This window comes from Bombus bifarius, unplaced genomic scaffold (assembly GCF_011952205.1).
Source record: "Bombus bifarius isolate JDL3187 unplaced genomic scaffold, Bbif_JDL3187 scf7180000008297, whole genome shotgun sequence".
Lineage (NCBI taxonomy): Eukaryota > Metazoa > Arthropoda > Insecta > Hymenoptera > Apidae > Bombus > Bombus bifarius.
The window spans coordinates 580,830-607,355 of record NW_022884576.1 but is presented as its reverse complement, the minus strand read 5'-3'; the positions used below and the strand labels follow the sequence as shown (position 1 = coordinate 607,355).

General features: G+C 35.0%; 6 protein-coding genes and 2 long non-coding RNA genes across 17 annotated transcripts; 4 read left to right on the top strand and 4 right to left on the bottom strand.

Annotated features, from left to right (window-relative positions):
* The first annotated feature begins 16 nt into the window (after window positions 1–16).
* Window positions 17–20,156, top strand: LOC117212471. Its single transcript, XR_004488470.1, has 3 exons — window positions 17–26; window positions 3,704–3,708; window positions 17,753–20,156. It is a non-coding gene; the product is annotated as an uncharacterized LOC117212471 (long non-coding RNA).
* Window positions 625–3,575, bottom strand: LOC117212466 (sodium/potassium/calcium exchanger 3-like). Of its 3 annotated transcripts, XM_033457348.1 has the most exons (7): window positions 3,459–3,575; window positions 3,233–3,308; window positions 2,551–3,074; window positions 1,807–2,029; window positions 1,515–1,691; window positions 1,106–1,414; window positions 625–972 (listed from the first exon to the last, which is right to left on the bottom strand). In XM_033457348.1, the coding sequence occupies exons 3-7, from the start codon at window positions 3,013–3,015 to the stop codon at window positions 638–640; spliced, it is 1,509 nt and encodes a 502-aa protein (XP_033313239.1). In that variant the 5' UTR covers window positions 3,016–3,074; window positions 3,233–3,308; window positions 3,459–3,575; the 3' UTR covers window positions 625–637. The 3 variants fall into 3 exon arrangements, with proteins under 3 accessions (XP_033313239.1, XP_033313237.1, XP_033313238.1); XM_033457346.1 differs by lacking the exon at window positions 3,233–3,308 and having other exon boundaries at window positions 3,459–3,555; XM_033457347.1 differs by lacking the exon at window positions 3,459–3,575 and having other exon boundaries at window positions 3,233–3,450.
* On the bottom strand, window positions 3,981–5,961 carry LOC117212469 (solute carrier family 35 member B1). The gene is made up of 2 exons (XM_033457354.1): window positions 5,353–5,961; window positions 3,981–5,131 (listed from the first exon to the last, which is right to left on the bottom strand). The coding sequence occupies exons 1-2, from the start codon at window positions 5,737–5,739 to the stop codon at window positions 4,553–4,555; spliced, it is 966 nt and encodes a 321-aa protein (XP_033313245.1). The 5' UTR covers window positions 5,740–5,961; the 3' UTR covers window positions 3,981–4,552.
* Window positions 6,578–8,231, top strand: LOC117212468 (formylglycine-generating enzyme). Of its 2 annotated transcripts, XM_033457353.1 has the most exons (5): window positions 6,585–6,748; window positions 6,907–7,416; window positions 7,491–7,662; window positions 7,729–7,915; window positions 8,014–8,231. In XM_033457353.1, exons 2-5 carry the CDS (start codon window positions 7,089–7,091, stop codon window positions 8,167–8,169), a joined length of 843 nt encoding a protein of 280 aa, XP_033313244.1. In that variant the 5' UTR covers window positions 6,585–6,748; window positions 6,907–7,088; the 3' UTR covers window positions 8,170–8,231. The 2 variants fall into 2 exon arrangements, with proteins under 2 accessions (XP_033313242.1, XP_033313244.1); XM_033457351.1 differs by having other exon boundaries at window positions 6,578–7,416.
* On the top strand, window positions 8,747–13,526 carry LOC117212470. Of its 3 annotated transcripts, none has more exons than XR_004488469.1 (5): window positions 8,747–9,226; window positions 9,303–9,432; window positions 9,553–9,884; window positions 10,033–11,715; window positions 11,796–13,526. XR_004488469.1 is itself a non-coding variant. In XM_033457355.1 (4 exons), the coding sequence occupies exons 1-4, from the start codon at window positions 9,029–9,031 to the stop codon at window positions 10,132–10,134; spliced, it is 762 nt and encodes a 253-aa protein (XP_033313246.1). In that variant the 5' UTR covers window positions 8,747–9,028; the 3' UTR covers window positions 10,135–13,526. The 3 variants fall into 3 exon arrangements, 1 of the variants encoding a protein (XP_033313246.1); XR_004488468.1 differs by having other exon boundaries at window positions 10,033–12,348; window positions 12,451–12,518; XM_033457355.1 differs by having other exon boundaries at window positions 10,033–13,526.
* On the bottom strand, window positions 13,115–18,637 carry LOC117212467 (fatty acyl-CoA reductase wat). Of its 2 annotated transcripts, XM_033457349.1 has the most exons (9): window positions 18,499–18,637; window positions 16,268–16,650; window positions 15,629–15,877; window positions 15,325–15,470; window positions 15,093–15,202; window positions 14,568–14,763; window positions 14,134–14,391; window positions 13,716–13,973; window positions 13,115–13,621 (listed from the first exon to the last, which is right to left on the bottom strand). In XM_033457349.1, exons 2-9 carry the CDS (start codon window positions 16,586–16,588, stop codon window positions 13,510–13,512), a joined length of 1,650 nt encoding a protein of 549 aa, XP_033313240.1. In that variant the 5' UTR covers window positions 16,589–16,650; window positions 18,499–18,637; the 3' UTR covers window positions 13,115–13,509. The 2 variants fall into 2 exon arrangements, with proteins under 2 accessions (XP_033313240.1, XP_033313241.1); XM_033457350.1 differs by lacking the exon at window positions 14,134–14,391.
* A 437-nt stretch (window positions 20,157–20,593) lies between the features above and the next one.
* Window positions 20,594–26,033, bottom strand: LOC117212465 (phospholipase D3-like). Of its 4 annotated transcripts, none has more exons than XM_033457343.1 (12): window positions 25,821–26,033; window positions 23,930–24,059; window positions 23,390–23,632; window positions 23,097–23,296; window positions 22,650–22,998; window positions 22,460–22,594; window positions 22,186–22,377; window positions 21,970–22,098; window positions 21,690–21,829; window positions 21,376–21,541; window positions 21,140–21,281; window positions 20,594–21,061 (listed from the first exon to the last, which is right to left on the bottom strand). In XM_033457343.1, exons 2-12 carry the CDS (start codon window positions 24,044–24,046, stop codon window positions 20,868–20,870), a joined length of 2,007 nt encoding a protein of 668 aa, XP_033313234.1. In that variant the 5' UTR covers window positions 24,047–24,059; window positions 25,821–26,033; the 3' UTR covers window positions 20,594–20,867. The 4 variants fall into 4 exon arrangements, with proteins under 4 accessions (XP_033313234.1, XP_033313236.1, XP_033313235.1 ...); XM_033457344.1 differs by lacking the exon at window positions 25,821–26,033 and adding an exon at window positions 24,551–24,704 and having other exon boundaries at window positions 20,727–21,055; XM_033457341.1 differs by lacking the exon at window positions 25,821–26,033 and adding an exon at window positions 24,551–24,703 and having other exon boundaries at window positions 20,727–21,061.
* On the top strand, window positions 24,610–25,559 carry LOC117212472. The gene is made up of 2 exons (XR_004488471.1): window positions 24,610–24,739; window positions 24,871–25,559. It is a non-coding gene; the product is annotated as an uncharacterized LOC117212472 (long non-coding RNA).
* Window positions 26,034–26,526: the final 493 nt, after the last annotated feature.

The following is a 26,526-nucleotide window of genomic DNA, read 5'->3' as shown; positions in this document are numbered from 1 at the left end:
AACCGAAATAAGGGATCGAACGATTCGTGGCGTCGATTAGTCAAATCGTAACGGGAATTTACGACTCTCGTCTGCGCGCTTCTTCGAGATCGCGTCTCCCCGCGAACGGTCGAAAGTTCAGTATTCGCAACGCTGTTATACAGATTATGTTCGCTGCTCTCCATTTTGCGCTCATCGTAATTTGACGAAAAAAACAAAAACAGAGTCATTCGTTGATTCTCGAAAATATTTTTATCATCACATATAATTGTTATTAATCATTTCCAATTCGTTCGTACAGACCTTCTCTTGTTTTATTCTTTACTGATATTCGTAGCTGCCTGTCGCATCTTCGATTTTTAAGCATCACCACTGACAAATTTCGATCATCTACGTGAATATTGAGAAACATAGAAGGTCATTGATAACCGTGAAAGAAGCCGCACTAGATAATATACAGAAGATACTTCCGGTTTCAGAAAATTATTTGCGTTTCTACATCAACAAGATTAAGGAGATTATCGGGATTGTCGAAATTGTCAAGATTGCTCAAATTAACGAGGTGAATAAGATGATGAACAAATTTAACGATTATAATTTGATAGGACAGAGAATGGGCAAACAAATTATACGAACTGTGCAGAATATGCGAAATCAATCAATATAATTCATCGATACGAGGACACATTGGTAAATTTACAAAAAAGAAAACGTTCAATTCTACGAGAATGGCAAATATTAAAAATATTGTGTATAACATCAGACATATGATTCCTACTTTTTTGTTTAATTTAAAATTGAAACATGCTATAACTGTATAAAGAACTACTATGCAAACAACTGTTGTAAGTACACTGTAGGATATAGCTCCTGATACGATCTCCACGTCTTTTCCTTTCATTAGACAACTTATTGTCCACGGTAAGCCCAAGCAAAGTAAAATGTCGAGAATATTTGCCCCCAACGTATTGCTCATCGCCATATTTCCGTCCCCTAGATGTATATGAAACATTCAATATTTCATATCGCCAATCAGTGATTTGATTCATCAAAGTGTAACAAATGTAACAACAAAATAAACAAGAAATTTTGATACAAAAGAAGTAAAAAAAAAAATTAATCTTACCTTGTCTGGCTAAAATCACGATGGACGCAAGCTCCGGCATATTTCCACCAGCGGCTAGAAATGTAAGACCCATAATGGAATCCGGGATATCTATTGTATCACCGACAACCGTCGTCATCCAAGAAACCAAATAAGAAGATATTCCGATCCAAATCACGCACATAATGAATGTCAATGGATACCAGCGTTTCAATCGTTCGATCCTGACATCTGGTATCGTTACATATAGCAAAAATTTCAATGGCCAACCAAACATAAACCAACATTTTGCAATCATAGTTCGTTCCCTTGGCCAAGTAAATAAATATTCTGCAAATAAATATACAGAAACGATACATACATACAATATGCTTATGCTTCTCATCCGCTTCGCATATACATATACACAGATACTTATGTACATGCATACCAGAAACAGGACGTTCCAGCGATTTGTCCAAATTTTCTAGAACATTTTCGAGATCACGCTGTTGGCTTTCCAATTTTTTAATATCTACGTTCTTGCTAGGATTGACTGCAACAACATCATCTGGAGAGCGCAGTTTGTAGGAGCCATTACGAGGCAACTTCTCTCCAACGTTAGACACTATAATTAATCGCAACGAATTGTTACTTCATATCTCTCTTATTCGACTCGCAATATTTTCTCAAAACGGACAAACAAACAAAGGAAATTAGTTGAGAAAGAGAATGTTACTTACACTTTGCCGCGGATTTAGAATTAGAAGGAGCGATTTTACCGCAACACCGCCAAATACCTTTGCCACAAAAGAGCAAGATTAGGTAAATGCACAACAACATTATCAAAATCATGGCTTCGTACCAATGAATCCGACGATCCCACATTATTGCTACCAATGCTCCAATAGATACCACATACATTGCACAGTCTCGTGACAATATTCGCCATTCTAACGGTATCGCCTGAGTCGAAAAGAATAAAAGACGAATTAGAAATTGCGTTTTTTGAAACAACCGTTTCCTTTCAATTCTTCAAACTTCAAGGATAGAGATACACGTGAATAGGAAACAAAAAAGATAATCAGGAAAAAACTAATCGTGTAACGTTAACAAGGTCAATGGAAGATAAGTAAAAGAGATAGGTATTCGATACGATCGATCTAAATATACATACTTAAAGAGAATGCTTATCATCTTTTATCTAAAAGTCTGTATCGTTATAAGAAGATTGAATGGGTGAGATAATTTATTTGCCAATGCATTCGCCAAAAATTATTTTCGTATATGTATACGCATATTATATGTATGTATATATATAAGATATAGATATGAGTATAATCGCGTGTAAATTGTGCGATAGATGTTAACATCATATTGGCATCCATATAGCGGATCACTTTACTTTTAGTTATCGTTCATTCTCGTAATCATCTAACAACAATTTTCAACTATATGTATATTTTTAAATATGTGCGTGTACTTACGCAAAGAGTCGTTAACGCTCCGCAGGCCGGAGTTGCAAACGTGTCGAATACGGCGCTACCGACAACAGTACCAACACCAAGATCCGACTCGGTTAGGAACGTTCCAATTATATTCACGAATAATTCGGGGAAGGAACTGCTCATAGCAAGAAACGTCGCTCCAGCAACATCGGTGCTTATGTTCATACTGACGCATATGCAGTCGATAGCTGGTAATAGATAATCATGGCAAACGAATGCTGTCAATAGAAAACAATATAATCCGAGAAAGGTATGCAACACTACGGCCCCGTGACGACGTTCTTTGTATGTGAACAAATCCTCGGGAAAATCAAATATAGAACGATCCGTGCAGTTAATTTCTTTCTCTTCTTCCTTTTCTTCGATCCTAAGAGATACGAATGATTCTTGTCCATCGCTTCTCGTTGCTTGCTTCGCAACCACCTTATTTTTAATGATTAGCATCGGTTGATTTATGTCACGTGCTTCGGCGATTCCATTCGGCAAGTAAGTCGAGAACGTTTCTAAAAGTGAAAAATTTCTTTCTCTTCCTCCAGGTAAAGGATATATTTTAAATGGAAATAACAAACAATATAGTCGTGTAAAATTCTCTGAAAACCTTAATCTAGAATTGATACGCGCATGCCTCTTTGAATATTTGAGCGCGCCAACTTGTGCGTACATCGAGACAATTGATATTTTCAGAAAATTCCTCTCTTCTATCGTTCCCCCTTTGAATTACGCGCTATCCAGTTCCACTGATGATTCGATGTTCGTAAAGAAGGCAAACAGACGAATGTTGCAAAGAAGGCTATTTAAACGTATACTATTATACGCGTATATCGATCAAATTGACAACTATATGTATGCATCAAATTAACTACTCTAATTGTAAATTTACCACTTACCGTTTCCAAGTAGCGCGTAAGAGGCTGGCGACCATATCGATAGCACAGTGATACACGCGTAACTTTTTAACAACCATATATTCATCTCGTCTTTCATGTACTCTTCGAATGTTCTCTTACGATCTATGTATATTGTTTCTCAATACTACTTTTTGAAAAGTAGTCTGCGCATTTATGTTACATTACGTTCAACTGATTACACTCCCTTCCTAAAGCTCATTCAAACGCCGTTATTATCTATTTAGCCATCGTCGACGTTGTCGTCAGTATCGATAACAGTAACGAAATCCGATTTTAAAACCACTTTATACGCTCAGCTATGCGCGAAGTAGTTAGCTTCTTTAATTAAACTAAACATTTTTTAACTAAGATATACTTACCTCGCCACATCGACTTACATATACATATGTAAAGATATGCATGTTGCTCTCTATATAAATTGGCAAAAATATTTCAGTCAGAAATGACAGTAAAATGATTAATTATACATACGACTAGGAAGAATAAATATGCTAAATCGTATACCAAATGATTGTATTTGTCCTTTATTTCATAATCGATTTCTTTTTTATCACGTACACTAATAATCACGATACTGATCGTATTTTTCCCCGTAAATGACGTTTACGAATGATATGATTAGTAAAAAGAATTTGTAAAAATTACAAGTAATCGAATGAGATTGATGTAAGGAGATAAAACGAAAGAAATACATACGTGAAACGCTATGCGTGCAAATGCATGCTATTTCGATCGACATAACGCATATATACATACGAACCCTAAACATACTGCGCGCATCAAACATACATGTATAATATACATGTCCATAGAAACGAATATATGTGTACATATTCGTAAAGGTATAGTATATCAAAATCTATCGAACGTTCGTTTGAAATATTTCATTCATAAGTACAAAACCGTACAATGAGCGAAACCAGGAAGCCATGATACACACATATTTGTCTACGGTGTAATGTTCCTAAACTCGTATTTCATCATAACATGACGAATATATAAGTCTCAGAATTCGAAATCATTTTCTATTCAAAGAGTCAGGATCTCTCAGATAACGTGCTCGCGTTCGTTTGCTACTTTGTTACATCTTTTCTAGTAGACTTGTCTTTACCATACATAGCATCTAGAAACAATCCCGCAAATACTATAAACGTGCCCAACCATTGCCTAAAGATCAAACTATTACCAAAGATAAGTATTGAACCTAAGACTGTAAAGAATTTTCTAGTTGTAGTTATAATGGAGCATGGCAATGGACCGAATTCCGCAACGGTAAGAAATATAAAGTATTGTCCAAATGCTCCTGCTACAGAAAAGGTAGCAATATGCCATATAATAAAAGGGTATCTATGTAGAAACTGAATAAATTCGACAAGTTCTCCAGAGGCTATGATGACAATGCCGCTAAAGATCGCAGACCAGCCATTCATATTCAACATCATATGACCAGACTTGGAATTGTGTTCAGCTCTCATTCTTTCCTGCACAGCGCTAGTTAGACCATCCATCGTTAATGAAAGTAATAACAGTAATTCTCCAAATGCAGTTTGTCCCTCGGAATGCTTTTTCAATGGATTGACATCCTTGTACATAAACAAAGCTACACCAATGACTACTAAGAACACAAACAAGTACTTTCTAACTGGATATACCTGCAAGATAATGTATTTGATTGTTAGAAATCATGTATAAGATATGTAAATATATGATTGTTAATTGTGAAAAACAAAGTATCACAAAAAACGACAAACAAAAAATCATACATATATATACAATAATACAAGTTCCACAAATCTTTTCCTGAAATAATAATACAAGGTAGACGATTATATATCTATAAACGATACATCAATAAAAAAAAGAAACAAAATACCTTGTTCCCCAGCAGTACACCGAGTATCATTACCGGAATTGGTTTACCAGCTTTTCCAATCACTTGTGTTGGATAACTAACAAATTGTAATGCCATATTACTGCATACCATAGCAAGCAAATAAGTGAGGGCAGAGACTGCGTAATAAGTTTTCGGAGTAGTGTCCTCGCCCTGTTTCATGATCGTTAATAAACTAGTCTTAGCAAATAAATAATTAATTAGACACTGGAAGAAAACTAAAGTAAACATATACGTAAATTTTTCACTGTTTTTTTCATCTCCATATTGTCCTCGTGTGATCTTCTCTTGCAACATGCCAAAATGAAAATAACATACAAAAATACCGATAGCGCAAAACAAGAGTTTGAAACGTTTTGAAGAAGCCATTATAGCTATATTAGTATAGCGTCGATATATTGGAATAACTAATTTTGCTATACTGTTACTCTTTCGGTCATTAGCCGATGTCACGATGAACAGAAAAATCTTCGAGACATTCTATACATACATAAATGACAGATAAATAATACGTGGCATTTAACGATAGGTTATGTTCCACGTAAATTACACATATGTAAGCAGAAGGGGAATGGCTATAAAAGTATGAGAGAGATGAGTGCGTACATGAGAACTGCGAGCAGCAACATAGAAATCGGGCGTTCGTTAGACAAAGATAGGGAATCCTCTTCTCAAAGCACCATCTTTTAGAATGGGCTATAAACCTAATAAGCTAGGTTAACTATAATGTGTGCATACCAAAAAAAATATAAATAAATATGTGCCTATCTACGCATTCGCACGTCAATATCGACGTATCGATATCAATTCATCTATGAACAACATTCTAAATCCATTTCTGTATACTAAGCCACGATCATATAAACAAGTCTTGACACTCACTAGGGAAAACCGAAAATTGAATCGTGCCTAATTGTGAAAAATCAACATGGAAATTTAACAAAGACCACGATCTTTCAAGACAAACGGAGATGAGTAAAGTAATCTGTCATTGTCTGAGAGATTTAAAGAATTTCTCGCATGCGCGGAACGTAACTTTTTTGTCTTCCACATTAATTTTTTACAACTAATCACGACTCAATCTTCAGACGGTTTTCTCCAGGCTTCGGTATATAGAGACATCTATTTATACATAAGATCGTGTACTAAACTATTAAAGTTAAACAAAAACTGACCCAGGCCAGCTAGGGATTTTCTGCTGCTTATTGCAGTGTACCTATTTCACGACGACAGAAACTACGATTGCCACATCCTATCATGGACTTATACACACAGTATATATCTTTTATGTTTATTTCTTTACGTTTATTATAGTGGAAATATTTCGTGAAAGATGATGACTTTTGGTCGCAATATTTGTCGAATCTCGAATTTATAGGTATTTGTGTTTTTTACAATCACAATTAACCAATTTATCGATTTTGCATGCATCAATACCCTAAAGTTATAAAATGAGAAGTTCGATAAAGACAACTTGGCAAAAGTCAACGGTGTTGTTTGTTTTCGCAAGCATAATTATTACATTATGTTCTATAGCGGCATGCTTCCAAACAGATAATTCAAATAAAGAATCTCTTCAATGTGGTGGTTGTAGCTTTAGCAGACAAACCATCATAAAAACACAATATAAGAAAGAAACAGAAGATTACTGTCCAGCAACCAATGATCTTCATATTTATGAAAAAACTACTGTCAATCGTATAGATCGTTTAAAAAACATGGCTAAGATAGAGGCGGGCACCTTCACGATTGGTACAAACGAACCTGTGTTTGTCGCAGATGGCGAAGGTCCGAAACAACAAATATATCTACATAGTTTTTATATAGACAAGATGGAAGTGAGTAATCGTGATTTTGCAAAATTTGTCAGCGTAACCAATTATCGGACAGAAGCTGAAAAATTTGGAGATTCGTTCGTATTTGAAGGTCTGTTAGATGAAAAAGTTCGAGCAAACGTAACGCTCGTTGTTGCTCGAGCTCCTTGGTGGTTACAAGTGAAAGATGCAAATTGGCAACAGCCAGAGGGTCCAACCTCTGATATTAAGAGTACGTTTATCTGTTTTTTCGATTGCTCGAAATTATAAGTTGGAGGTAAAAAGAAATAAAATTAAATAATCCAGATAGAATGGATCATCCCGTTGTTCATGTATCATGGAACGACGCTATTGCCTATTGCGAATGGTTAGGAAAAAGATTGCCGACCGAAGCCGAATGGGAAGTTGCTTGTCGGGGCGGACTGTCAGATAAGCTGTACCCATGGGGTAATAACTTGATTCCAAATGGTCGATACAGGTGAATAAAGTGGTATAAAGAATTATTTAAAATTAAAATAATCCATCAAATTAAAATAATCTGCAGAGCAAATACGTGGCAAGGTGATTTTCCAAGTAATAATACTAAAGAAGATAAATACGAAAGCACATCACCTGTTACAGAATTCCCGCCAAATAAGTATGGATTACGTAATATGATAGGAAATGTTTGGGAATGGACATTTGATTGGTGGACGACCGAAACCAGAACACGAGGCGGGCCTAATAATCCTGTATATATGAATTACTTACGCCTATCTTTTTTATTTGTTTTTTCTTTATTTTTAAGTATAACCGGCAATTATTTTTATAACGTGAAACATATTTCCAGAGTGGCCCATCTCGTGGCACGGACAAAGTGAAAAAAGGCGGTTCTTATCTCTGTCACAAGAGCTATTGTTTTCGATATAGATGCGCTGCTCGGAGCCAAAATACTCCAGATACAACAGCTGGAAATCTTGGTTTTAGATGTGCATTATCAGCTTAATTTTAATCGAAAAAAGAATTAATCGGTTTTTTTAATAAATGTTATTTAATCATCTCATATTATATCATGTTTTTTCTTTTTTAACTTAATAGAATGTCGTTTAAAAACAGAAGGTACCTTTTGTAAAAATGGCAAGAAATTATAATACACGTACTATATTTCCAATGCGTGTACAGATAAAATCATTGGAAGACAGTTTGAGAAGGAAGATGTTCCCAGCCGTTTTCGTTATTGCGATTTGCGTACGGTCGTTAAAAGTATCATACGTGTATAGAGATTGTAAATATTTGCAATTTCTTTGTTATATATTATGTCAGAGAAGAATTTCCTCTCTGGTTATAGCAAAAGTCAGTCAATTTGTTTATTCGTATATCCATGATTTGCTTCCTTTTCTATAGAGAAACATGAAAGTTTCTAACCAGTAAAAGTTAAAATAATTGCTCGCTCTTCCTGTTTTTCAGTTCTTTCCACAACGTTATAACATAACTCTATTTACTCCGGATCGTTTCGACTATCATCGGCATTCATCGGTTTGTTTCGGTTAAGTTCATTTAAAATTTCGGGCGTCGGCTTGTGATGGACGACGATTATTAAAACTGTGTTGCCTTGTGTTCACTTTTATAACTGAATCGATTGAAACTTTTAACAATTATAATAGTAAGTTATCATCGGAAGAAATTCATATGTATCGAAATAATATTGCAACGAGAAATTGATGATATCATGGAAAACAGTGAAACAAATATTTATAAACTAACCTTCCCTGTTACAGTGTAAAACACGGGGTGTAATTTCAAAACATCGTTTTAAGCATTTATTAGAAATTGTAAGGAAAAGAAACTATCGTATTCACTGTAAAATGAATTACGGAAAAAAATCTCCTAGCATGGGTACACCATCGGTATACTCGCACGTTACTACACGTAGCAGTGCAAATTTAAAATCTTCACGATCAATGCGTAGTGTTAAAACACGTTGGTATCAAAAACCAATTTTAACGCATTCGCATTTACTTAATATTCAAAGAGGCGCCGTGTTTACAGCTATATTTGCATTGGTAGGTATGTAATTCATTGATAATGTTTAAAATTTATATTCTATCATTCATGTAAATGGTGTTTTTCTTTTTTTAGTGTTTAGCCATTTTTACCATTTGTACGTCTATATTTGATCTTTATTGTCTTTACGAAGCTGCGCCAGGTTCAACCCATTATGGCTACTATGTAATATCCTATGAATTTGTTTATGTGGGCAATCGGCATGGTTAGTAAGATATAGGACATTGAAATTTGATTGTATATATAAGTTCGATAGAAAGGAAAAATATTTATTTATATATATCATTACAGCTTTTTTAAATTTTACCTTGATATTTCATTTCAGTACGTAACGCTCTTGTTGTTTTTGCTTTGTTCTCTATGCTTGGTGGAGTAGTAGTGTTTGCAACATCTGTGATGTTGATAACTGCTTTAAGAAAAGAATATGAAAAGAAGATGGTACCATGGCTCTACAGTTTTGCAGCTTTCACTGTTTTCAGATTTCTTGCTTTTATCTTCTTCAGTATAGTAAATGACATGATATTTGCTTATAATATTACAATGTGTATTTTGTGGATGACATTCATTTGTTTTTCCATTTACGGATGGTTAATAGTATATTCTTTATATGTGGAATTATGCGATCTTACAAGACTAGAAGATTTAGCTCACTTAAGAGTAAGTTTCTTTATTTAAACATCTGAGAAAGACCTTTTTAATTCCTCTTTCCTGTTACTGTTGATTTGTTATCTTATTGTCATTTATCTAAATTATTTGTTTTTTTTCCGTATGATATCGCCGATTGACAATTTTTATTTCATTTTAGATCGGGACCATGCAATCATTGAATGCATCTACTACGCAGTCCATCGCTGGTTCTCGTCCAACAACACCACATAGCGCGGTATCAGCACTGCCTGTGAATTAAGGCAGGAAAATTTGAATGATCTCTACATTCCATCAAGTTGTGACAGTGTCATTATTTTCGTTTCATCAATATGAATAAACACCTTACATGAAAATGGAAAGGATACGAGACGAGGAAGTTGGATATATGTACACGTACATATATGGTGTTAAGATACTTGTTTAGCGCAAAGCGTAATATATATATATATATATATAAGCGTATATATATACATTAATTCGTCCGATAACATTGGGATTCCGTCCAAAACTATAATAAAGCACGAGTTCTTAAGAGTAGAAACTCGCACGCTTGTATAAATATTAACTTAGTAACTATTTGTAACCATATTTAATTTTTGTTATAATTAACACTTTTTTGCTAATAAAATTTGGATAAACTTTTAAACCCAAATTCATTATTAATCTGTCGTTAGTATATGTTCAATTATTTATTATTATCCATTTATATCGTCAATAATTTATTATCCTTACATAAATCGTTATTTGAGCTTCACTTAAAGGATAAACTAGTTTTTAATCGATTTTATATGTGTATCATATCACAGTTGCTACAGTTTCATGTGTTAATTATATTATTTTTATTATATTACGTCAACAAATAGAGTAAAATGAACTAAAATACGTAGTTACACAAAGAAACGAAAAATTTTTTCCGAATTTTGATCGTCCTTCATTAAAAGTGCAATCGTGATTCCATTGTAATTAATTGTCAGCGGATGATCGAGCCAATTCAGTTTCAGTATACATACGTAACAACGTATGAAAAAGTGAATATGCAAAGTAAATAGTTCTTCCAAGAAGGTTTAAGAGAAATATACCGATTGCTGTGATTAGCTTCAGAAGTACCCCAAATGTAGCCGTCAATATATACATGGCAATTGCAAGGCACATTTTTTATAAAAGCCATTAATTACTACTACACATATATGTGTGTGTGTGTGTGTATATATATATATACACATTCATGTTATATGTGTTTCTAAAGAATAAAGGAAAAACGGGAAAACCAATATGTATCGAATATAATTAAAAACGAGATTTCGATAATCAATTGTTAACATAGTAATATATATATACATTTCCTGTACAAATTATCAGGTGTATCATATTTAGTATGTTTCTTATCAACATAAAATTTATTTTATTTTAGACTGTGTGTACACGCGAACATGCACGCGCATGTTGTTTAAATTGGCGTGTACTTTAGCCTGTTACGTGCTATGTGCACTGAAGATTATTGACATTATGTATAGTGCTAAAATATAATGCCAGTTATCCAGATTCAATGTAAAGAATGTAGTCGTCATTTGCGTTTAATAATTTTGATTCAGCAATATAATTGGGTAAAAAGAAAATGTTTCATACTAATACCAAAGAGAAAATTTCTCTGCTAATACGTGTAATATATACATACATATGTGTATACTTATTTATGTAGGTGGAAGGAAATTTGTTATTTGATAACAATGTTTCATGAAACTTGCGTTACCAATTCATTTATAATAGAACAAAAATGAACTTAAATGATGATTTGCGAAGATCTAAAACATAACCGTTATACGAAATTATAATTATACAAGTAAGTATGAATTCAAATATGTCGACGTGTGCATGTCTTGATCTTCATGTACTTCATATTTTACATCGATATTTTCCTAGCGAAACTTGAATCTTCCTTTCGAGATGGTAAAGCACCTGATGGTAAAGATGGTAACACAATGTCAAAATACTGTAGTTGATACATGTCAATCGGTTTGTTCTCGATTCTGATTTTTAGTAAATATTGATATTTAAAATATTTATTTAAGCTACTGTTGATATATGTACCCACCTGTGTCTTGATGCGTCAACATAGTGTAAACATATTTGTTAATATTATTGTCGTAGTTAATATTTGTATATCATTCTGATGTATCTTTCGATTAGTTTTTCCAGGAATCCTGTATTTTCTATAAATATATCATGTTAATACTGATTTTCCCAATTTTTTATCGGGGATAGGAAGTGGTGAGACAGAGAAAAGAGAAAGGGGAGGCGGGAGAGAAAAAAGATAAGTAAGTGGGGGAGAAGTAAGAAATATGATTGTATGTTCATATGCATGATTGATTCGGTATAACTCGTTTGTAAAAATGATGCGTGTTTTATTATGCATAGATATTTTACTGTCAAACCGTCTATCTTCGTTTGGCTTTTTTCTTACATAGTATTAAAGGTAGATATTAAATTGTGTCAAATAGCGAGACATACATACTTATAGTAGAATACAGACTGTTGGATGGACGTGAAATACGTAATATTAACAAGAATGGTCTAGAATTTTTCGGCATGACATTCGGAGCGACGACTCAGGAGAGATAGGTAACTGAAGAGGAGTTAATGATGCAAGAGAAAGAAAGTGGATAAAACAGGTGATTTAGGAAGAAAACATTTCAGAAATAAATGATGGAAATAATGGTAAGCAGGAACCAGTTGAGTGATTTAAAGTGAAAAAAACAAAAGTTCCATTTAAGTTCGGATATGTGTATGTACTTATGTATGGTTAAAGGTTGGATATACATTTGTGTGTGTGAGGGGAGGGGCGTGTGTCTGTGGTAGAACTGAAGCGCAATAGTGTTTGGAAATAAAGGAAGAATAAGTGTGAAGTACGAGCTGGAGAATCCTATGCGCGAATTGCATATTTATCGAGTAACGTAAAACGCGATGCGTTTCAAACCGATTACGATTGACTAGTCGTCGCAAGAGGCAAGAGAATAAGTAAATCGAGTCAATTATGATTTTTGATGGAGAGAAAATTGTTGTTTTTATTACAATTGGAAGTTTAAAGTATAGCAACATGTTTTATATATGTATAAAACACGTTTGAAATAGGACGGTGTTTGCCCCAACAAAAAATATATCCTATAAGAACATTCGTGAAAAAAGGAAAAAGAAAAAGAAAAGGAGGGAAAAAGATTGAGAAATGGAAGGAATTATATTGTATTTCATCATTTCCTTACAAACTTCTCGAACGCGGTTCATACATATTAAGTTGGAGTTACTAAGTGGTGGTTTTATGATCATCTCGAATCGAATAAACGCGAATACGCGGCGATAGAACTATATAGTACTTTGGTCAGTTTTCCACTGTGTTCTTCCTTCTTCTCTGCTTCCTTCTCTATTCTTCCGAGCTGTTCAGAAAATCAGCAAGGTAACCTCACTTTCGATCACAAACACGAGACCAAGATCATCTCAATGAACTTGATTCAAGAACGACACTTAATTCTGAACCAACTTCGAACTTCGAACGAAGTCATATTTATGTGTATCTGACGCGCATTACCGCGTGCATTACCGCGCGTTTATTTCCTCTCATCACACACGTAAAGCATATTTGTTACGCAAATTGAGGTATACAATTTCGAAAAAGAAGAGATAAAGTTAACCAACATATTCGCAATAGAGCATAACCGAGGATTAGTTTTACCACTTGATGAGTCCAGTATAATCTGTAAAGCAAACATTCAACAATGATATAATATACATCATCATTAGGATTCAGCAGGAAAAAAAAAAGGAACGGGACTGATACATTTGGCTCACCTTTGCCACTTGATACGTGCTTTTGGAAGAGTGTCTAGCGGATCTTTTATCAGATACATACGAATTCCACGTATATATGTCCGAAAATATTGGTCCCAGTCAATATCGGTGATATCGCATGCAAAATTTTCACGGTCTTCCTCTGTCATCTTATTTAGTAACTCCTTAATATTATCATTCGAAAACTTCCATTCGTGGATAGAAAAGTAGTTAAGTACATCCATAAATTTGTGTATCTTTTTGTAGATTTTTAACATCCTTTGAGAAAATATTTCAAGATATATATAAATATTAAGTTCATAATAGAAAGAAGAAGAGGATGAATTAGAGTCATAGAATTGAAACAGAAGAGAATAAAAAATCATATGAAAAAAAAGTATAGAAAGAAAGAGAGGGAGGAGAAAGAGAGAGAAATTACCTCGGTTGTTTTCCCAAACAGAGCGTGACGGTGTCGATCAAGAGTGCCGGTAATAAGTGTAACAAGTAAACATACATAAGATGAATTATCCTATGTTTGTTATTTCGAAAACTATAGTACCATATGGCTCTGCTAGTGGGAAACTCAAGCCCGTATTTTTCGGATAAAAGTTTCAATTGATCGTATGTTATAGGATTATCTTTTGAAACATAATTGTAAACGGGTATGTCATTTTCCCTTTCTTTGGTAGTTGCAGATCTGTGCATAAAAAATGTGCGTGAAAAATAAAATAAAAATAAGGCAAAGGTAAAGCATGCGTGAAAAGAAATAGAAATAAGAGAGAAAAGAAACAGGAAAAGATAAAAGTTAAGAGTAAGGATCAAAAAGTGTTGAAAGAGTGGAGAAAGATGCAAGTTTTGATCGGTGAATCTTACTTTCGACGATTCGCGACATCCCACGCGCAAGCTATTAAGGCATTTACTGTTAAATCTCCAGGAACAACATTGGCTTCTATGGATCCATCGCAATGAATCGATCGTAAGACCCCGGTACCAGCCCCAGCTGCAACACCTGTTGGTCCGTACAAGTTGTCGATCCATCCTCGCACCGGTTCTTGGTATGTTGATATCACTGAAAATTCCATCAAATGTCCAATCAAATTAATTTTTATGTACATTTGACCGACATATACCCCTGCCCCAACCCTCTTTCCTTTTTTGCTCTCACACTTTCTCGCTTTCTCTTTTATTTATCATCTTCCAATCTGCTTTTATATAGTACGTTGTTGTTTTTGCTTTGTTGCCGTTCTCAAATCAAATTTTTTCTCCTGTCCGGTTAATCTCATGAAACGGGAAATAAGTTGAAAGAGTCAACGAGAAAATGTTTGATATCGTTAGAATAGATAAGCTATAGAGATAAAATTAGGTAAAGCTATAGAGATTCCTAAGACTTCTACTAACCAATACCGGGACGAAATATTCCAACAGGCAAATCACCGGCCTGTTTCACAATGATACCTTCTGCTACTGCTTTTGTGTATGTGTACGTGTTCGGCCATGCACCTAATAATCTGCAGCAACATAATATAGTCGAGTTATTGGGACAAGAGTAAGCAGAATAGAAATAATTAGACGGAATGTAATTTTGATTGACTTAAATTCGAATTAATTTTGCTGGAAAAAAATTGCTTACCGTGGAGTTATTTCCTCGATCAATTTCTCATCCATATATTCAACGATAGTTGCCAACTTGTCTCCGTCAATCGGTGCTTCATACACCTTTTCTTCGATATGAGTTCGCGTACAATTGGCATATGCTGTCGATACGTGGATGAACGCCTGAAAGTTCCGTTTATTATTACGGAATAGCTTACTATTAGCGAATTTAAGCAATTATAACTATAATTAGAATTATAAGATGCATTTAAGCAATTATAATTATAATTATAATTACTTAAATTCGTACAATATACGTAAAAGTATACATGTGCATGTACCTTTAAATATGAAATTTCCCTACAAAGATCCATTACATCTTTTGGACTACGAACATTAATGGGTACGGCAAGTTTCATCTTCTCGTCAAATCTGACCGTTGCCGCAACATGAAAGACGATTGAGACTTCTCTCGTAATCGTTTGCCTGTCCGCGGGAGATATCCCAAGACCTGGCTGACCGCAATCTCCGGCTATAGCAACGATTTGATGCCGAAATTTTGGTCGCCTCTCTTTTACTTTGCCAAAGAGCTAAACAAAAAGTAAATTAGTAATCGGATGTGATCAATTGTCATACTAGTTTTAACGTAGAGATTCATTTAGCGATTGATTTGTAGAGGTTCGCTTCGGTAGCGAGAGGATAATATGGTAGAGGAGATGGAGTAAGTAGGGTAAGGCAGCAAGAAAAAAAAGAAGAGAGTTGCGAGATATCGGTGGTCGACCGAGTGACTCGAGAGCGGCATGTCGAGGGAAAGCGAGTTCGTGTTATGATCGATCCGTAGTGCCGGAAGCAAAAGTAGAGCTAGAGAAAATCGTAGGATCGGAATTTGTTTGCTCGAAAAGAAAAGAGAAAGAAAGAAGAACTTCGACAGAACTCGGAAAAGATTGAAAAAAAGCTGGAGAAAAAATAAGAATTCTTACCGGATCGTCAAAGATTTCCTCGATACGTTGATGCATATCTTTCCCTTTCTTCGGACGTACCAACAAATAGATGAACGAGATCCCAGGACATTCTCGGAGAAGCTTCTCTATTAAAAGTTTGCCGACGAATCCAGTACCGCCAGTGATGAAGATGCTTTGCCCATTGTAGAACTGTTGAATTGGGCTGAGATTCGACTGTTCCAAAATCAAATCGCAACGATCACTTTGAACCAAATGTTCCGTCGGATTGTCGTTCAATTTGCAACCATTATCCAATACTCTCGCTTCTTGGCCACATGGTTCCACCAGAACTTCCACCATCGCGTTGTTCGTGTTCGCTGCGTTTGCTGCGTGACGTTTCCAAGTTAATAGTACAGCAACAACTGAAGAAAACGAAGCAAACAAAGGAGCAAATAAAGTACGGTATACCGCATCAACTACATGCCAATCTGAAATGAATACCGTTCCTCTTTCACACAACTGTTCGTACTTTTGCGATAGTTAGTCAGAGAGAAACTGCGTACATCACCGCGTCATAGAGTGAAAGTTGATCGTGAACTTGGTCGCGGCGTCTTTTACTATGTTCCAAATTCAAATCGAAAGGCTACTATCGACAGTCTGTGCTCGTTGTTCGACTATGAAAGATGCTTTGCTATATATTATATTTACCCTGCTGTTCTACATGTCAGGGAGGAATAGCGAAAAATTTCGTTACAACGACATTTATTTTGTTTGCTTTTTCACTCGATTTTTCGAATCGCTAACGAGTTGGCTTCCAGGATGGATTCCAAAAGAGCCGAAATGGTGATAAAACTTATGAAATTGTCAATATGTTAATATGTTAGCAAATTACCACGCAGAAAGCATAATAGTACGGAAGAACGCGACTACATAGATTCGATATTTGCATAACGGCGGCAAAGTCCTTTTCCTTGTACTTCGAATCTCAGACACACAACCCCCCCGCCCCCCCCCCACCATTTCTACATTTTACGTCTAACCTAACCCCACTCCTAGCTTATCTTCAGCCGGCCAACTCCATCTTACAGGTTGAACGGTGGAAGTCGTCTTTTCGCGAACTACCAAAATTTTGTGTTTGCAAAGATCGCGGCGATCTTCAAATTTCACAAATTTCTCCCGTTCGAATACAAAAAGTGCTACACCCGATGTTTTGCAAATTGTCAACATTATTCGTACGTTGTGTCCAATGTATTACGTAAGTACTAGCGGCACGGATGCTGCGAGAGTAACCTTTATAAAACAGCAGAATCTTCCGTTAAATACACTGTTCGATACGAAGAATTCAAAAAACCACGATTCTTCGTCGCTGTAAAAAGGCGAACTAGTCTGCGTTATTATGGATTCACCGAATTCTTATACGATATTTTCATATGATTAATCGTTACGTCGGACTGTCACAACAACTATGCTACTTGTATAATTTTTTATGCGATATATACATTTGAACGAACGAACAGACACGAGTGCTATGCTCGACACGAATTTTAACTGGTGACGAACTCACGGTGAATGTCTGACGAAGAAAGTTGTGGACTGACATAGATCGAAGCCGATTCATTAATTCAAGAAAATTATTTGCCATATTAATACATCGTACACATCTTACACATATCGTGCACACGCGAGTTTCACCCTTTCGCTGTACCCTATTCGCGACTCACCTCTACCTTAACTTCTGTCTCTCTCTTTTAATATTCGAATGGAAATTTACATTAGAAATATATGAAAGTTTGTTCAACGACCGTGTAAAATAAAAATTACATTAATTATATGCATATACACTAATGAAAAATCATTAAAAAGAAAGGAAAAGCCGATTGCAATTTCTACTCGACACACGCGTTTATCGCTACCGCCTATCTGAATGGAATGTAATGATGAATTCGACGAATCTCGTTCGAAAATTCCGTCAACGATACAAATCAAACAATACGAAACATTTTTCAATGAATCAACGATCTGAATAATGTAAATTAATTCTATATTTGTAGTCTACATCATATCGGATTATTCAGATAACTTTTGCACAATTTCACTGACCTTATCTGATGTTCCGTGAGAGAGTAACGTCCACGCAACACTTTTAAGGTATGAAAGAAATCATTAGCCATCAAACGAATATCGTTAATCGAGCAAGGAATAGCCACAAGCGAAGAAAAGAACGAACGAATGTACGAACGAGCGGAAGAACAAACAAACACTAGATATACCTTGGAAACTTTCTCCTAGTCCGAATCTACCGATCCTTCTCCTCTTATGCCACCTCAAGCCTTTTGCAAGCGATACACCTCAGAATTGTCACTTGTGCCGTCGTCAGTCTTACTTTTCCTTTCTTCTCCTTCTACTCTGCTTCGTTCAGTGCCCCTCCTCTTTACCCTTTGGCTCTCTTTCCCCTTCCTTGATCGCTCAATCATACTCGACCCCCCATCAACCACCTCATTTCTATCACATTATTTCGTCCCTCATTTTTCTTAGTTTTCCTTTGGTTCTTTTCTCCTATTAAGTTATTTCTTCGATCTGTGATTTTCTGATTGGTTGTCCTATACTCTCGTCATATGTGCTATATAATTTAACGAGTTTAATAAAATTCTATTTATGAAATCGGAGGTAAGTAATTTGTCGGTTATTCTAAATAGCTAAAATCGAAATTGGATAGAACGAGAACTTCAAGCGATGCGAGCAACCTATGTTTCTTGTTAAAAAATCGACGGTAGGAAAAGAGAAAGGCGAGAAAGCAAGAAGATAGATAGATAGAAGAAGAGAATTTCGGTCGTTTCAAGTATTTAAAGCATCTGAAGAAGTATTGGAATCGCGTATCTTGACTTGTTTTAAAATAATTTGGCCGATAATCGAACGGACGTTCGCAAAACTAGACGTTTCGATTACAACACATTCGTCAGCAAACAATCTTTGCAAGTATGGCAAAATTCGTCTGTTCGAATTCTGTGCTTGAACAAATAATATCCCGTTTAAACGTATGCTACCGTTATAAGGTCATGAATCTGCTTTTGAATATATTCGTATACCATTGGCATATTTTTAAACGTATCATTCTCTATTTATGTATATGACTATTTCACGTGAAATAGATGGCGAAAAGCAAACACGTCACAATTTCTTTACGCTTATTGATTTATTGTAATTGTCAGCATGTTTTCTCACATACGACGTATGCTATGGCAACCGGATTTATATGTACGTTTCTGGGAAAAATTAATAACCTCCTATTAGAAGTACTGTTTTTAATGCTAATAGTTAATAATTAATAATTTATGATTATACAACCTTTATCTGCATATATACGTATGCATATTTATAATCTATTTCTATTTCTGTACAAAAATATATAAGAACGGAAGTACAATTAAAATGTATACATATAAGTATAGAAAAGACGTGAGTTATATAAAAACGATTTGCTTATAACGAACCGCGGAAAGATAAAATTCGTTGTTGCTTGCGGCGAATTGTAGTAGAAGCACGAATCTTTGCGTTACTGTAAGTTTTAAACGAACTTTGTTTCTCAATAAATAAACAAATTAACAATGATGTAAACATTTTTTCAAGTATATAATTTATCATGCTAATTCGAATATACTTATGAAAAAGCACCACTTTTTCTAACACTTATGAGATTGATTTACTAAAATCGCGTATCTTTCCACGCAAGGATGTATGTATAATGCATATAGTTTAAACGTCACATGAACATCAGAAGTAACTTGTTTGCAGCTAGATACGTCAGTGATTAGCACATTTATTATTAATTCTAGGATTTGTATCGATAAAAAGTTGCAGATCATGTAACGTTACCAATGCATGTTGTATTTATATTGAATTCTAATAAATGTCATGAGTTCGTGCAGCACCTTTTTCTTCTCTCCTTTTCTTATAGCAACGTTTATATCAATCACATATAATAACGGAGTATTTTAAATATTAATTACTAAAATGTATATAATCTTTTTCAGAATTATATTATTATATGGACGGAATATTGCTTGGGTTTTAATATTAAAATGATTTTTCATAGAAGACATTCGCAAGGTCACTTAAAGCAAGGCACACAAACGTCCATTATGTAAGATTATTCCTATAGGTTTAAAATTTCAGATACGTAGGTACTTACTTTGTGGCTAATGAGTGTGTATGTGCGTGAATGCGCACATCGGATGGAGAGAAAGAAGTATGAGTAAGTAAGCGAGCGAGTGAGAGAGATGGAATCCGAAGGAGATGGTACGCGTGGGTGTAAATGTACGCTCGTGTATGTCTTTAAAAAAATAACAGCAGAGATGGAACAACATAAAAGAGAATGAAAGAGGAATGTGTTTGTGTATGTAATGTACACGGAACAAACAAAACGTCAGCTCGAAGTCGATATTTGCTGAGTACGGATAATCGTAAGAATGTGCTTCGTAAAAAAAAAAGAAAAAAAAGATAAGGAAAAAAGAATGAGTTTAATTTTGTCAATGACAAGGGACAAAACATTTAAGAAATTCGTCTCCAAGACTTCGTATTAAGCAGCAAGAAATGATTTTCATTGTCTTCGTTGGAAACGTTGATCAAATCGTTGATATTGTCACGCTAATATGTAACGTGATGATCGTAGGTAGTAGTCTTCGATGGTATTTGTCGATCGTTTCACAAATGGTATACTTTCGTTTAAAGCATAAGAATATTCAGAATACCAATCACGATGAAAAATATTTTCCAATTGCTGCCTAAGATTTTCCGAAGTCTGATCGCCGATAGTCTCGAATACCGTACCTATACCTAACAAACCAATCGTTAATCACAAATGTATAAAAAGAAAGAAAAAAAGAAAGGAGGAAAAGTAAGAGAAACAATTGCCTGCTGTATTTATAAAATAATCGCCAGACCAGTTGCTTGTTCCTATATACGCTGTTACATCGGTCACCATATATTTATTGTGATTTACCCTTGAAAACGGTATTCTGTCGAAATCAGGATTCGTAGGAACTATAAATTTTCTCTAGAAAAACATGTTAGCGTAAATGCGATGTCATGTATGAAAATATAATGGAACTATACAGGACGCAAGCATGCTTCTTTAAGTCTTTACTGACCACTTCAATTTTCACACCCGCATAACTATCTGTTAGTTCCATGAGCGATTTCAAAAAGAAAACCTCTGATTTCTTCATATGCTTCCACGACGATATCAATAGTCGTATGTGTACTTTACGTTCGATAGCTGCCGTTCTCAGTGCATCGTCTATTATCGGCCAATATCTAAATCATACGAATTATACAAAGTTAAATGTAGAATGAGCAATCCGAACGGGACTATAGAAACACGTAGTAAATATACGCATGCGTGTGAATATAGATAGATTAATGAACGTATTAAGAACACCTAAGTAGATTAATCGATACGTACTTGATTTTAGCTGTATATATAGTCAGTGGAAAATAATCCATCACTGAGATATAAATAAATTTCTCAGCTTTTTCGATACAATAAAGAATAGCATCCACGTCATTCGTCCTACCCTTTGGCGAAAATGGCGGAGGTGAACTCTGAAATATACGATATTATAATACAAATTCTGCTATTTCTTCCTCTCAGCTGGACTTGATATTTTAGATTCGCACAAAACCTGTTTCATATTAAATTTGTATACGCTGGAATGATGTCCTCAAAAAAATATCACACTTACCGCAACAAATGTTTTATACTTATTGTTCATATATGTAAAGTTCATCGGATTCTTTAAATTAATTCTCGTGTTAAGATACTCCGGCCAAACAGAAGGTATTTTACCATCGTTGCCTATTGTCCAATAAACCTACCAAATATATCGAAAAATAGCTTTAGCTTTTAGTTAGCTATTACGTAGTGTCCGTATATGGATTACCAGAAACAATCGACTTACGTCGAATATCTTGGCAAAATCGTTTGCCAAACAACTGCAATTTAAAGCCATTAAACCAAGTTCCTTCACCTGCGAGAGCGACCGCCAATCCATATTCGCAGAACCAATATATAAATGCGTTCTGTCAACGAGCCATAATTTCGAATGAAGTACTCCTCCTCCGAGCAATCCAGCAAAATTTAAACTTTTGACCTACTCACAGTAAATATGACACACGTTCTTCCCTGCGGAATCGTTCAAATTATTGAATTACTTTAAAACAGCATTAAATTACCTTAGCGTTTGCCTTTTTCGTCAACACCTCCGTATCGATGTTCGGTCTTATTTGCGACGGTATATTTTGCGCTATCTTCAGTAAAATATTCCGATCTCTGCCCGCTTGGAGAAGCAAATGGAAAACTTCTTCACCCTGAAACAATCGTTTCGAACTTTCCTGGAACACATGAATTCAGTTACTTACATACCTGTTTAGCACTATCGTCTGGATAAACATCTTCCCTCCTCATAGTCCAATAAAACGATGCTATTTCTATCTTTTCCCGCGCCAATGAAATCAATTTTATCCAAGAGTCGTAAGTGTTGTCAAGAAAAACGGTGTTATTCGTGTAATTCATGCCGATTGGCAGAGTTTCCACGAAAGATAAATTACAGCCATTCATGCAACTCGTATCGAAATCGAAATTCGTGCCATTCGACGCGTATTTATCCGCTGCATGATCTAATAACGGCAATAAAACAACCAGCACTATCAAAATTAATATGACTGTAATTGGAATGCAGCTTGGTCTACACCATCCTTGTGTACCTCCCCATCTGTTTCGGTAACATAATATTAACACGACTGATTAATTATCTTATTTTTGAAGGATAGTCGATCGTATTTCGTTTTTCTGGCCAAAAGAAACACTAACTTCCCATTCGTAATTGGATCGTCAGTATCATTTCTCAACATAAAACTGGAATAATCCCACAATTCGAAATCATCGTCAGGAGCGGTGGTATTACCGTTAGCTGCACTGGTACCAGATCCACCGCCAGAACCACTATTTCTACCACCACTGCCGACATACTTTGATGGGTTCAATTCCAATCTGGCATTCTCAGAAACTGTCTGTGACAAGTAAGGTAAATTTTTGTTTGATGGATAGGACAAAGGCATTCGAAATGGGATAAAAAGAAGGAATCCTTACGTAATTGTACATACGGATAATTTGTGCTTAACAAGAGGCGTTCTGCTCTTACGATGTGGCAATAAAACGACTACATCCTGATCCTTGCCTTGTTCTTTCATGTACTTCGTATAAGACTTAACCGTGGAAGTAGTGGCTTTACTCGTGGAAGAAGCTGTATGACGTATCGAATCTTCGTCATTGCCGGAACATTTCGAATATGCGATATTCCTTACATTATTGTTTCCACCGTACGAAACGTTGTGCGTGTTGTTCACCTTTCGGATCGAATTTCATACGATCAGTAAAATTACTCGCGCACTCGTATCGCAACTCGTATATGTAAAAGTAAAAATGTAAAATCATGGAAATCTTTTCACCTCTTTCCCGTTCTTTCATATTGATTTCAACTTAAAGACTGATTGCTAAAGAAATTAAAAATTTAAAAGAAGCGGAGAAAGAGAAATGCGTACAATTTAAATGGATATAAGACAGAAATAAAAGTAGAAGTAAATAAACCGCATTTATTCGAGTGTGCGAAACTCGTGAAAGTGACTTAATTCTAGTAAACTTACTTGTACTAATATGTGACAAGCTTGAGATGCAATTTGAAAAAGACCATCTTGTAAATTGCGTCCACCATGTTCGGTATTTTCAGAACGATTGCTCCCTTTCCAAGCGAAAAAGGACATCCTGATGCATTTACTATAATTTAAACAGGGTATTTTTGTAAGAGGAACACTTAGGAAACTATGGAACACCATGCACGTGAAATATAATTAAAACCCTTTGCGGAATGTAAATGAAAAAAAAACACAATAATACGAGTAGTTTAATAACGAAATCCTTTTCAGCATAACTTTAATTATGACAATAATATATTTTGTTGCAATTTGAACAATTCCTTTTCAAAATTATTATTCTCCAAGCGATCAAAACGTGACTGGTCGTAGCGTAGCCAAAGATCTATGCACTATTTCGTAACTTTCTTTGTTAAAAGCGCTGAACCGCTACATATTTTCTTCTGGATCAAAATGAACAAAGAAATAAAAAAGGATGCGGAGAATAAAATATAGGGAGTAAGTGGGAGGTTCGGGATTGAGGAAAAATTGGCGAACGTGCGTGTGCATCTACGTGTATATACGTAAAAACAATTGAATGGAAATGTATCAAATTCAAGTTGGATAAAAACATACCCTGACGAAAGAAATCTTCGGTAACATTTACACACGTGCGCCGTTCTAAACGTTGCGTCCGTCGACCTACCACCGACGTATTTTACGAAACGAACAATGTCGATCGAAAAGTTGCGTTCGCTTCGCGACGGACTTGCGCTCAAGAGCTTTCTGTGACCTACATATTTCGTCTTCAAAACTTTCAAAACGGTACTTTTCCATATTATTTGTGATTATTTCTTTATCTCCGTTAAATTCGTTACAGTCTGATTTGGACGACCGATAAATCGCACATACATATGTATGCGTGTGTACATGTATGTTATGTTGTGTCTTTATAGGCGGATATAGAACAATATCGGTATCAAGGGAGGTTCAGAAATGCTATAGATAAAAGAAAACAAAAATGCGCATGCATATGTATCGACTATCCTTGATGCATTTTATGAATGCATGGTATCATACAAAATATCATTGTTTAAGAAGAAATTCATTTCGTAGAACGTACTGTAGATGTATCAATATGACTCTTAATTACTTAATCCTTTCGAGCGTCTTTTGAGTTCAGGTCGAGACCAATTAATTAATGCATCTGTTAATGTCAAGTATATTTGAAAATGCATTTAATATCGTTTGTACGTTTTGTGGGAAATTCTAAATTTTAATTTGTTTTCGGAATTATTATTAATTATAAAAGATTTCCTTGAAGTTACATAAGATATAAATTATATTTTCTGTTCATCAAAAACAATATATGTATAACGATTAAAGTATTCACAAAACCATTGTAAGTGGAATATATCGAACAAAGACCGTTTTAGTGTACATTTCTAAATGACGAAATGTAAATTTTAATTCCTTTTCTTTCTTTAAAGTCATAAACTTCTTATCTTTTATTAAGATGTTTAAGAAAGAGCAGACACACATCTCTTGGAAATGTTGAAAAAATTATTTTATTAGAAACAATCAAAAAATGCTATAGCGTTATCATTCTAGGGTTGAAATTGAAAATATACAAGTATGTACATATGTATGTATATGTAAATATGTAATTAATATAATAGTATAAGCGATTAAATTTTCACGCACTCTAGGGTTCATCGTAAACCTCACCAATTTTTGGAATTGGAAATAATATGTATGCATATAAGTTACGCTTGTGTGGGTATCGACATATCACTCACACCTGTTGTTCCTTTTCCGTTCACTTCAATTTCCGAAACAATTTTCTTAATAAGATATCGGACTACGATATTAAACATCAGAGAAAAAAGCTGAATAACAAACGTACTATTTTACTTTTCATAAAAATACTACATAGTCACAAACTCCGTTTCCCTCTGAAATTCGTTGGAACGATTGTTATTTACACAAGATTTTTGTGACTCAAATCAACCGAATGTTTTTCATCACTTATGACAGACTTATTTATCGAGCACATATGACCAATGTTAAACGGAATAGACTATATCGACTATAGTTTGCCCAACGGGACGATGCAGTAGACATAAACAAAACGTGATTGCTGTGACTGCAACTATTGGCTGCAACTATTGGCTGCAGTTATTGGCTGCCTACTAGTGACAATATTGTCACTACGATTTGTTTCGCTTATTTGTTATACACCAAATAATTGTTTTCCCTATAATTCCATATAGAACTTGTAGAACCGATAGAAGTTAATTGTTTCGTCCGCAATCGTATAAACAAGTCTTGACACTCATATACTACAAGACAATGTAGATGTATGCGTTGCGCATGCGCAAAACGTGGCTTTGTTGATCTGTCATGTTGATTTTTCACGACTAGATTAGGGTTGATTCAATTTTCGGACGGCTTTCCCTAGCGAATGCCAAGACCTGTTCTTATTTTAGGTCGATACAGGTGCCTCCACAAAAGTCCCTAGGTTACTAAACTGTGATACGACTTGACAAACCCACAGACGACTGTCCATGTACAAACCATAATCATACATATAAACAGAACAAGAAAAGGTT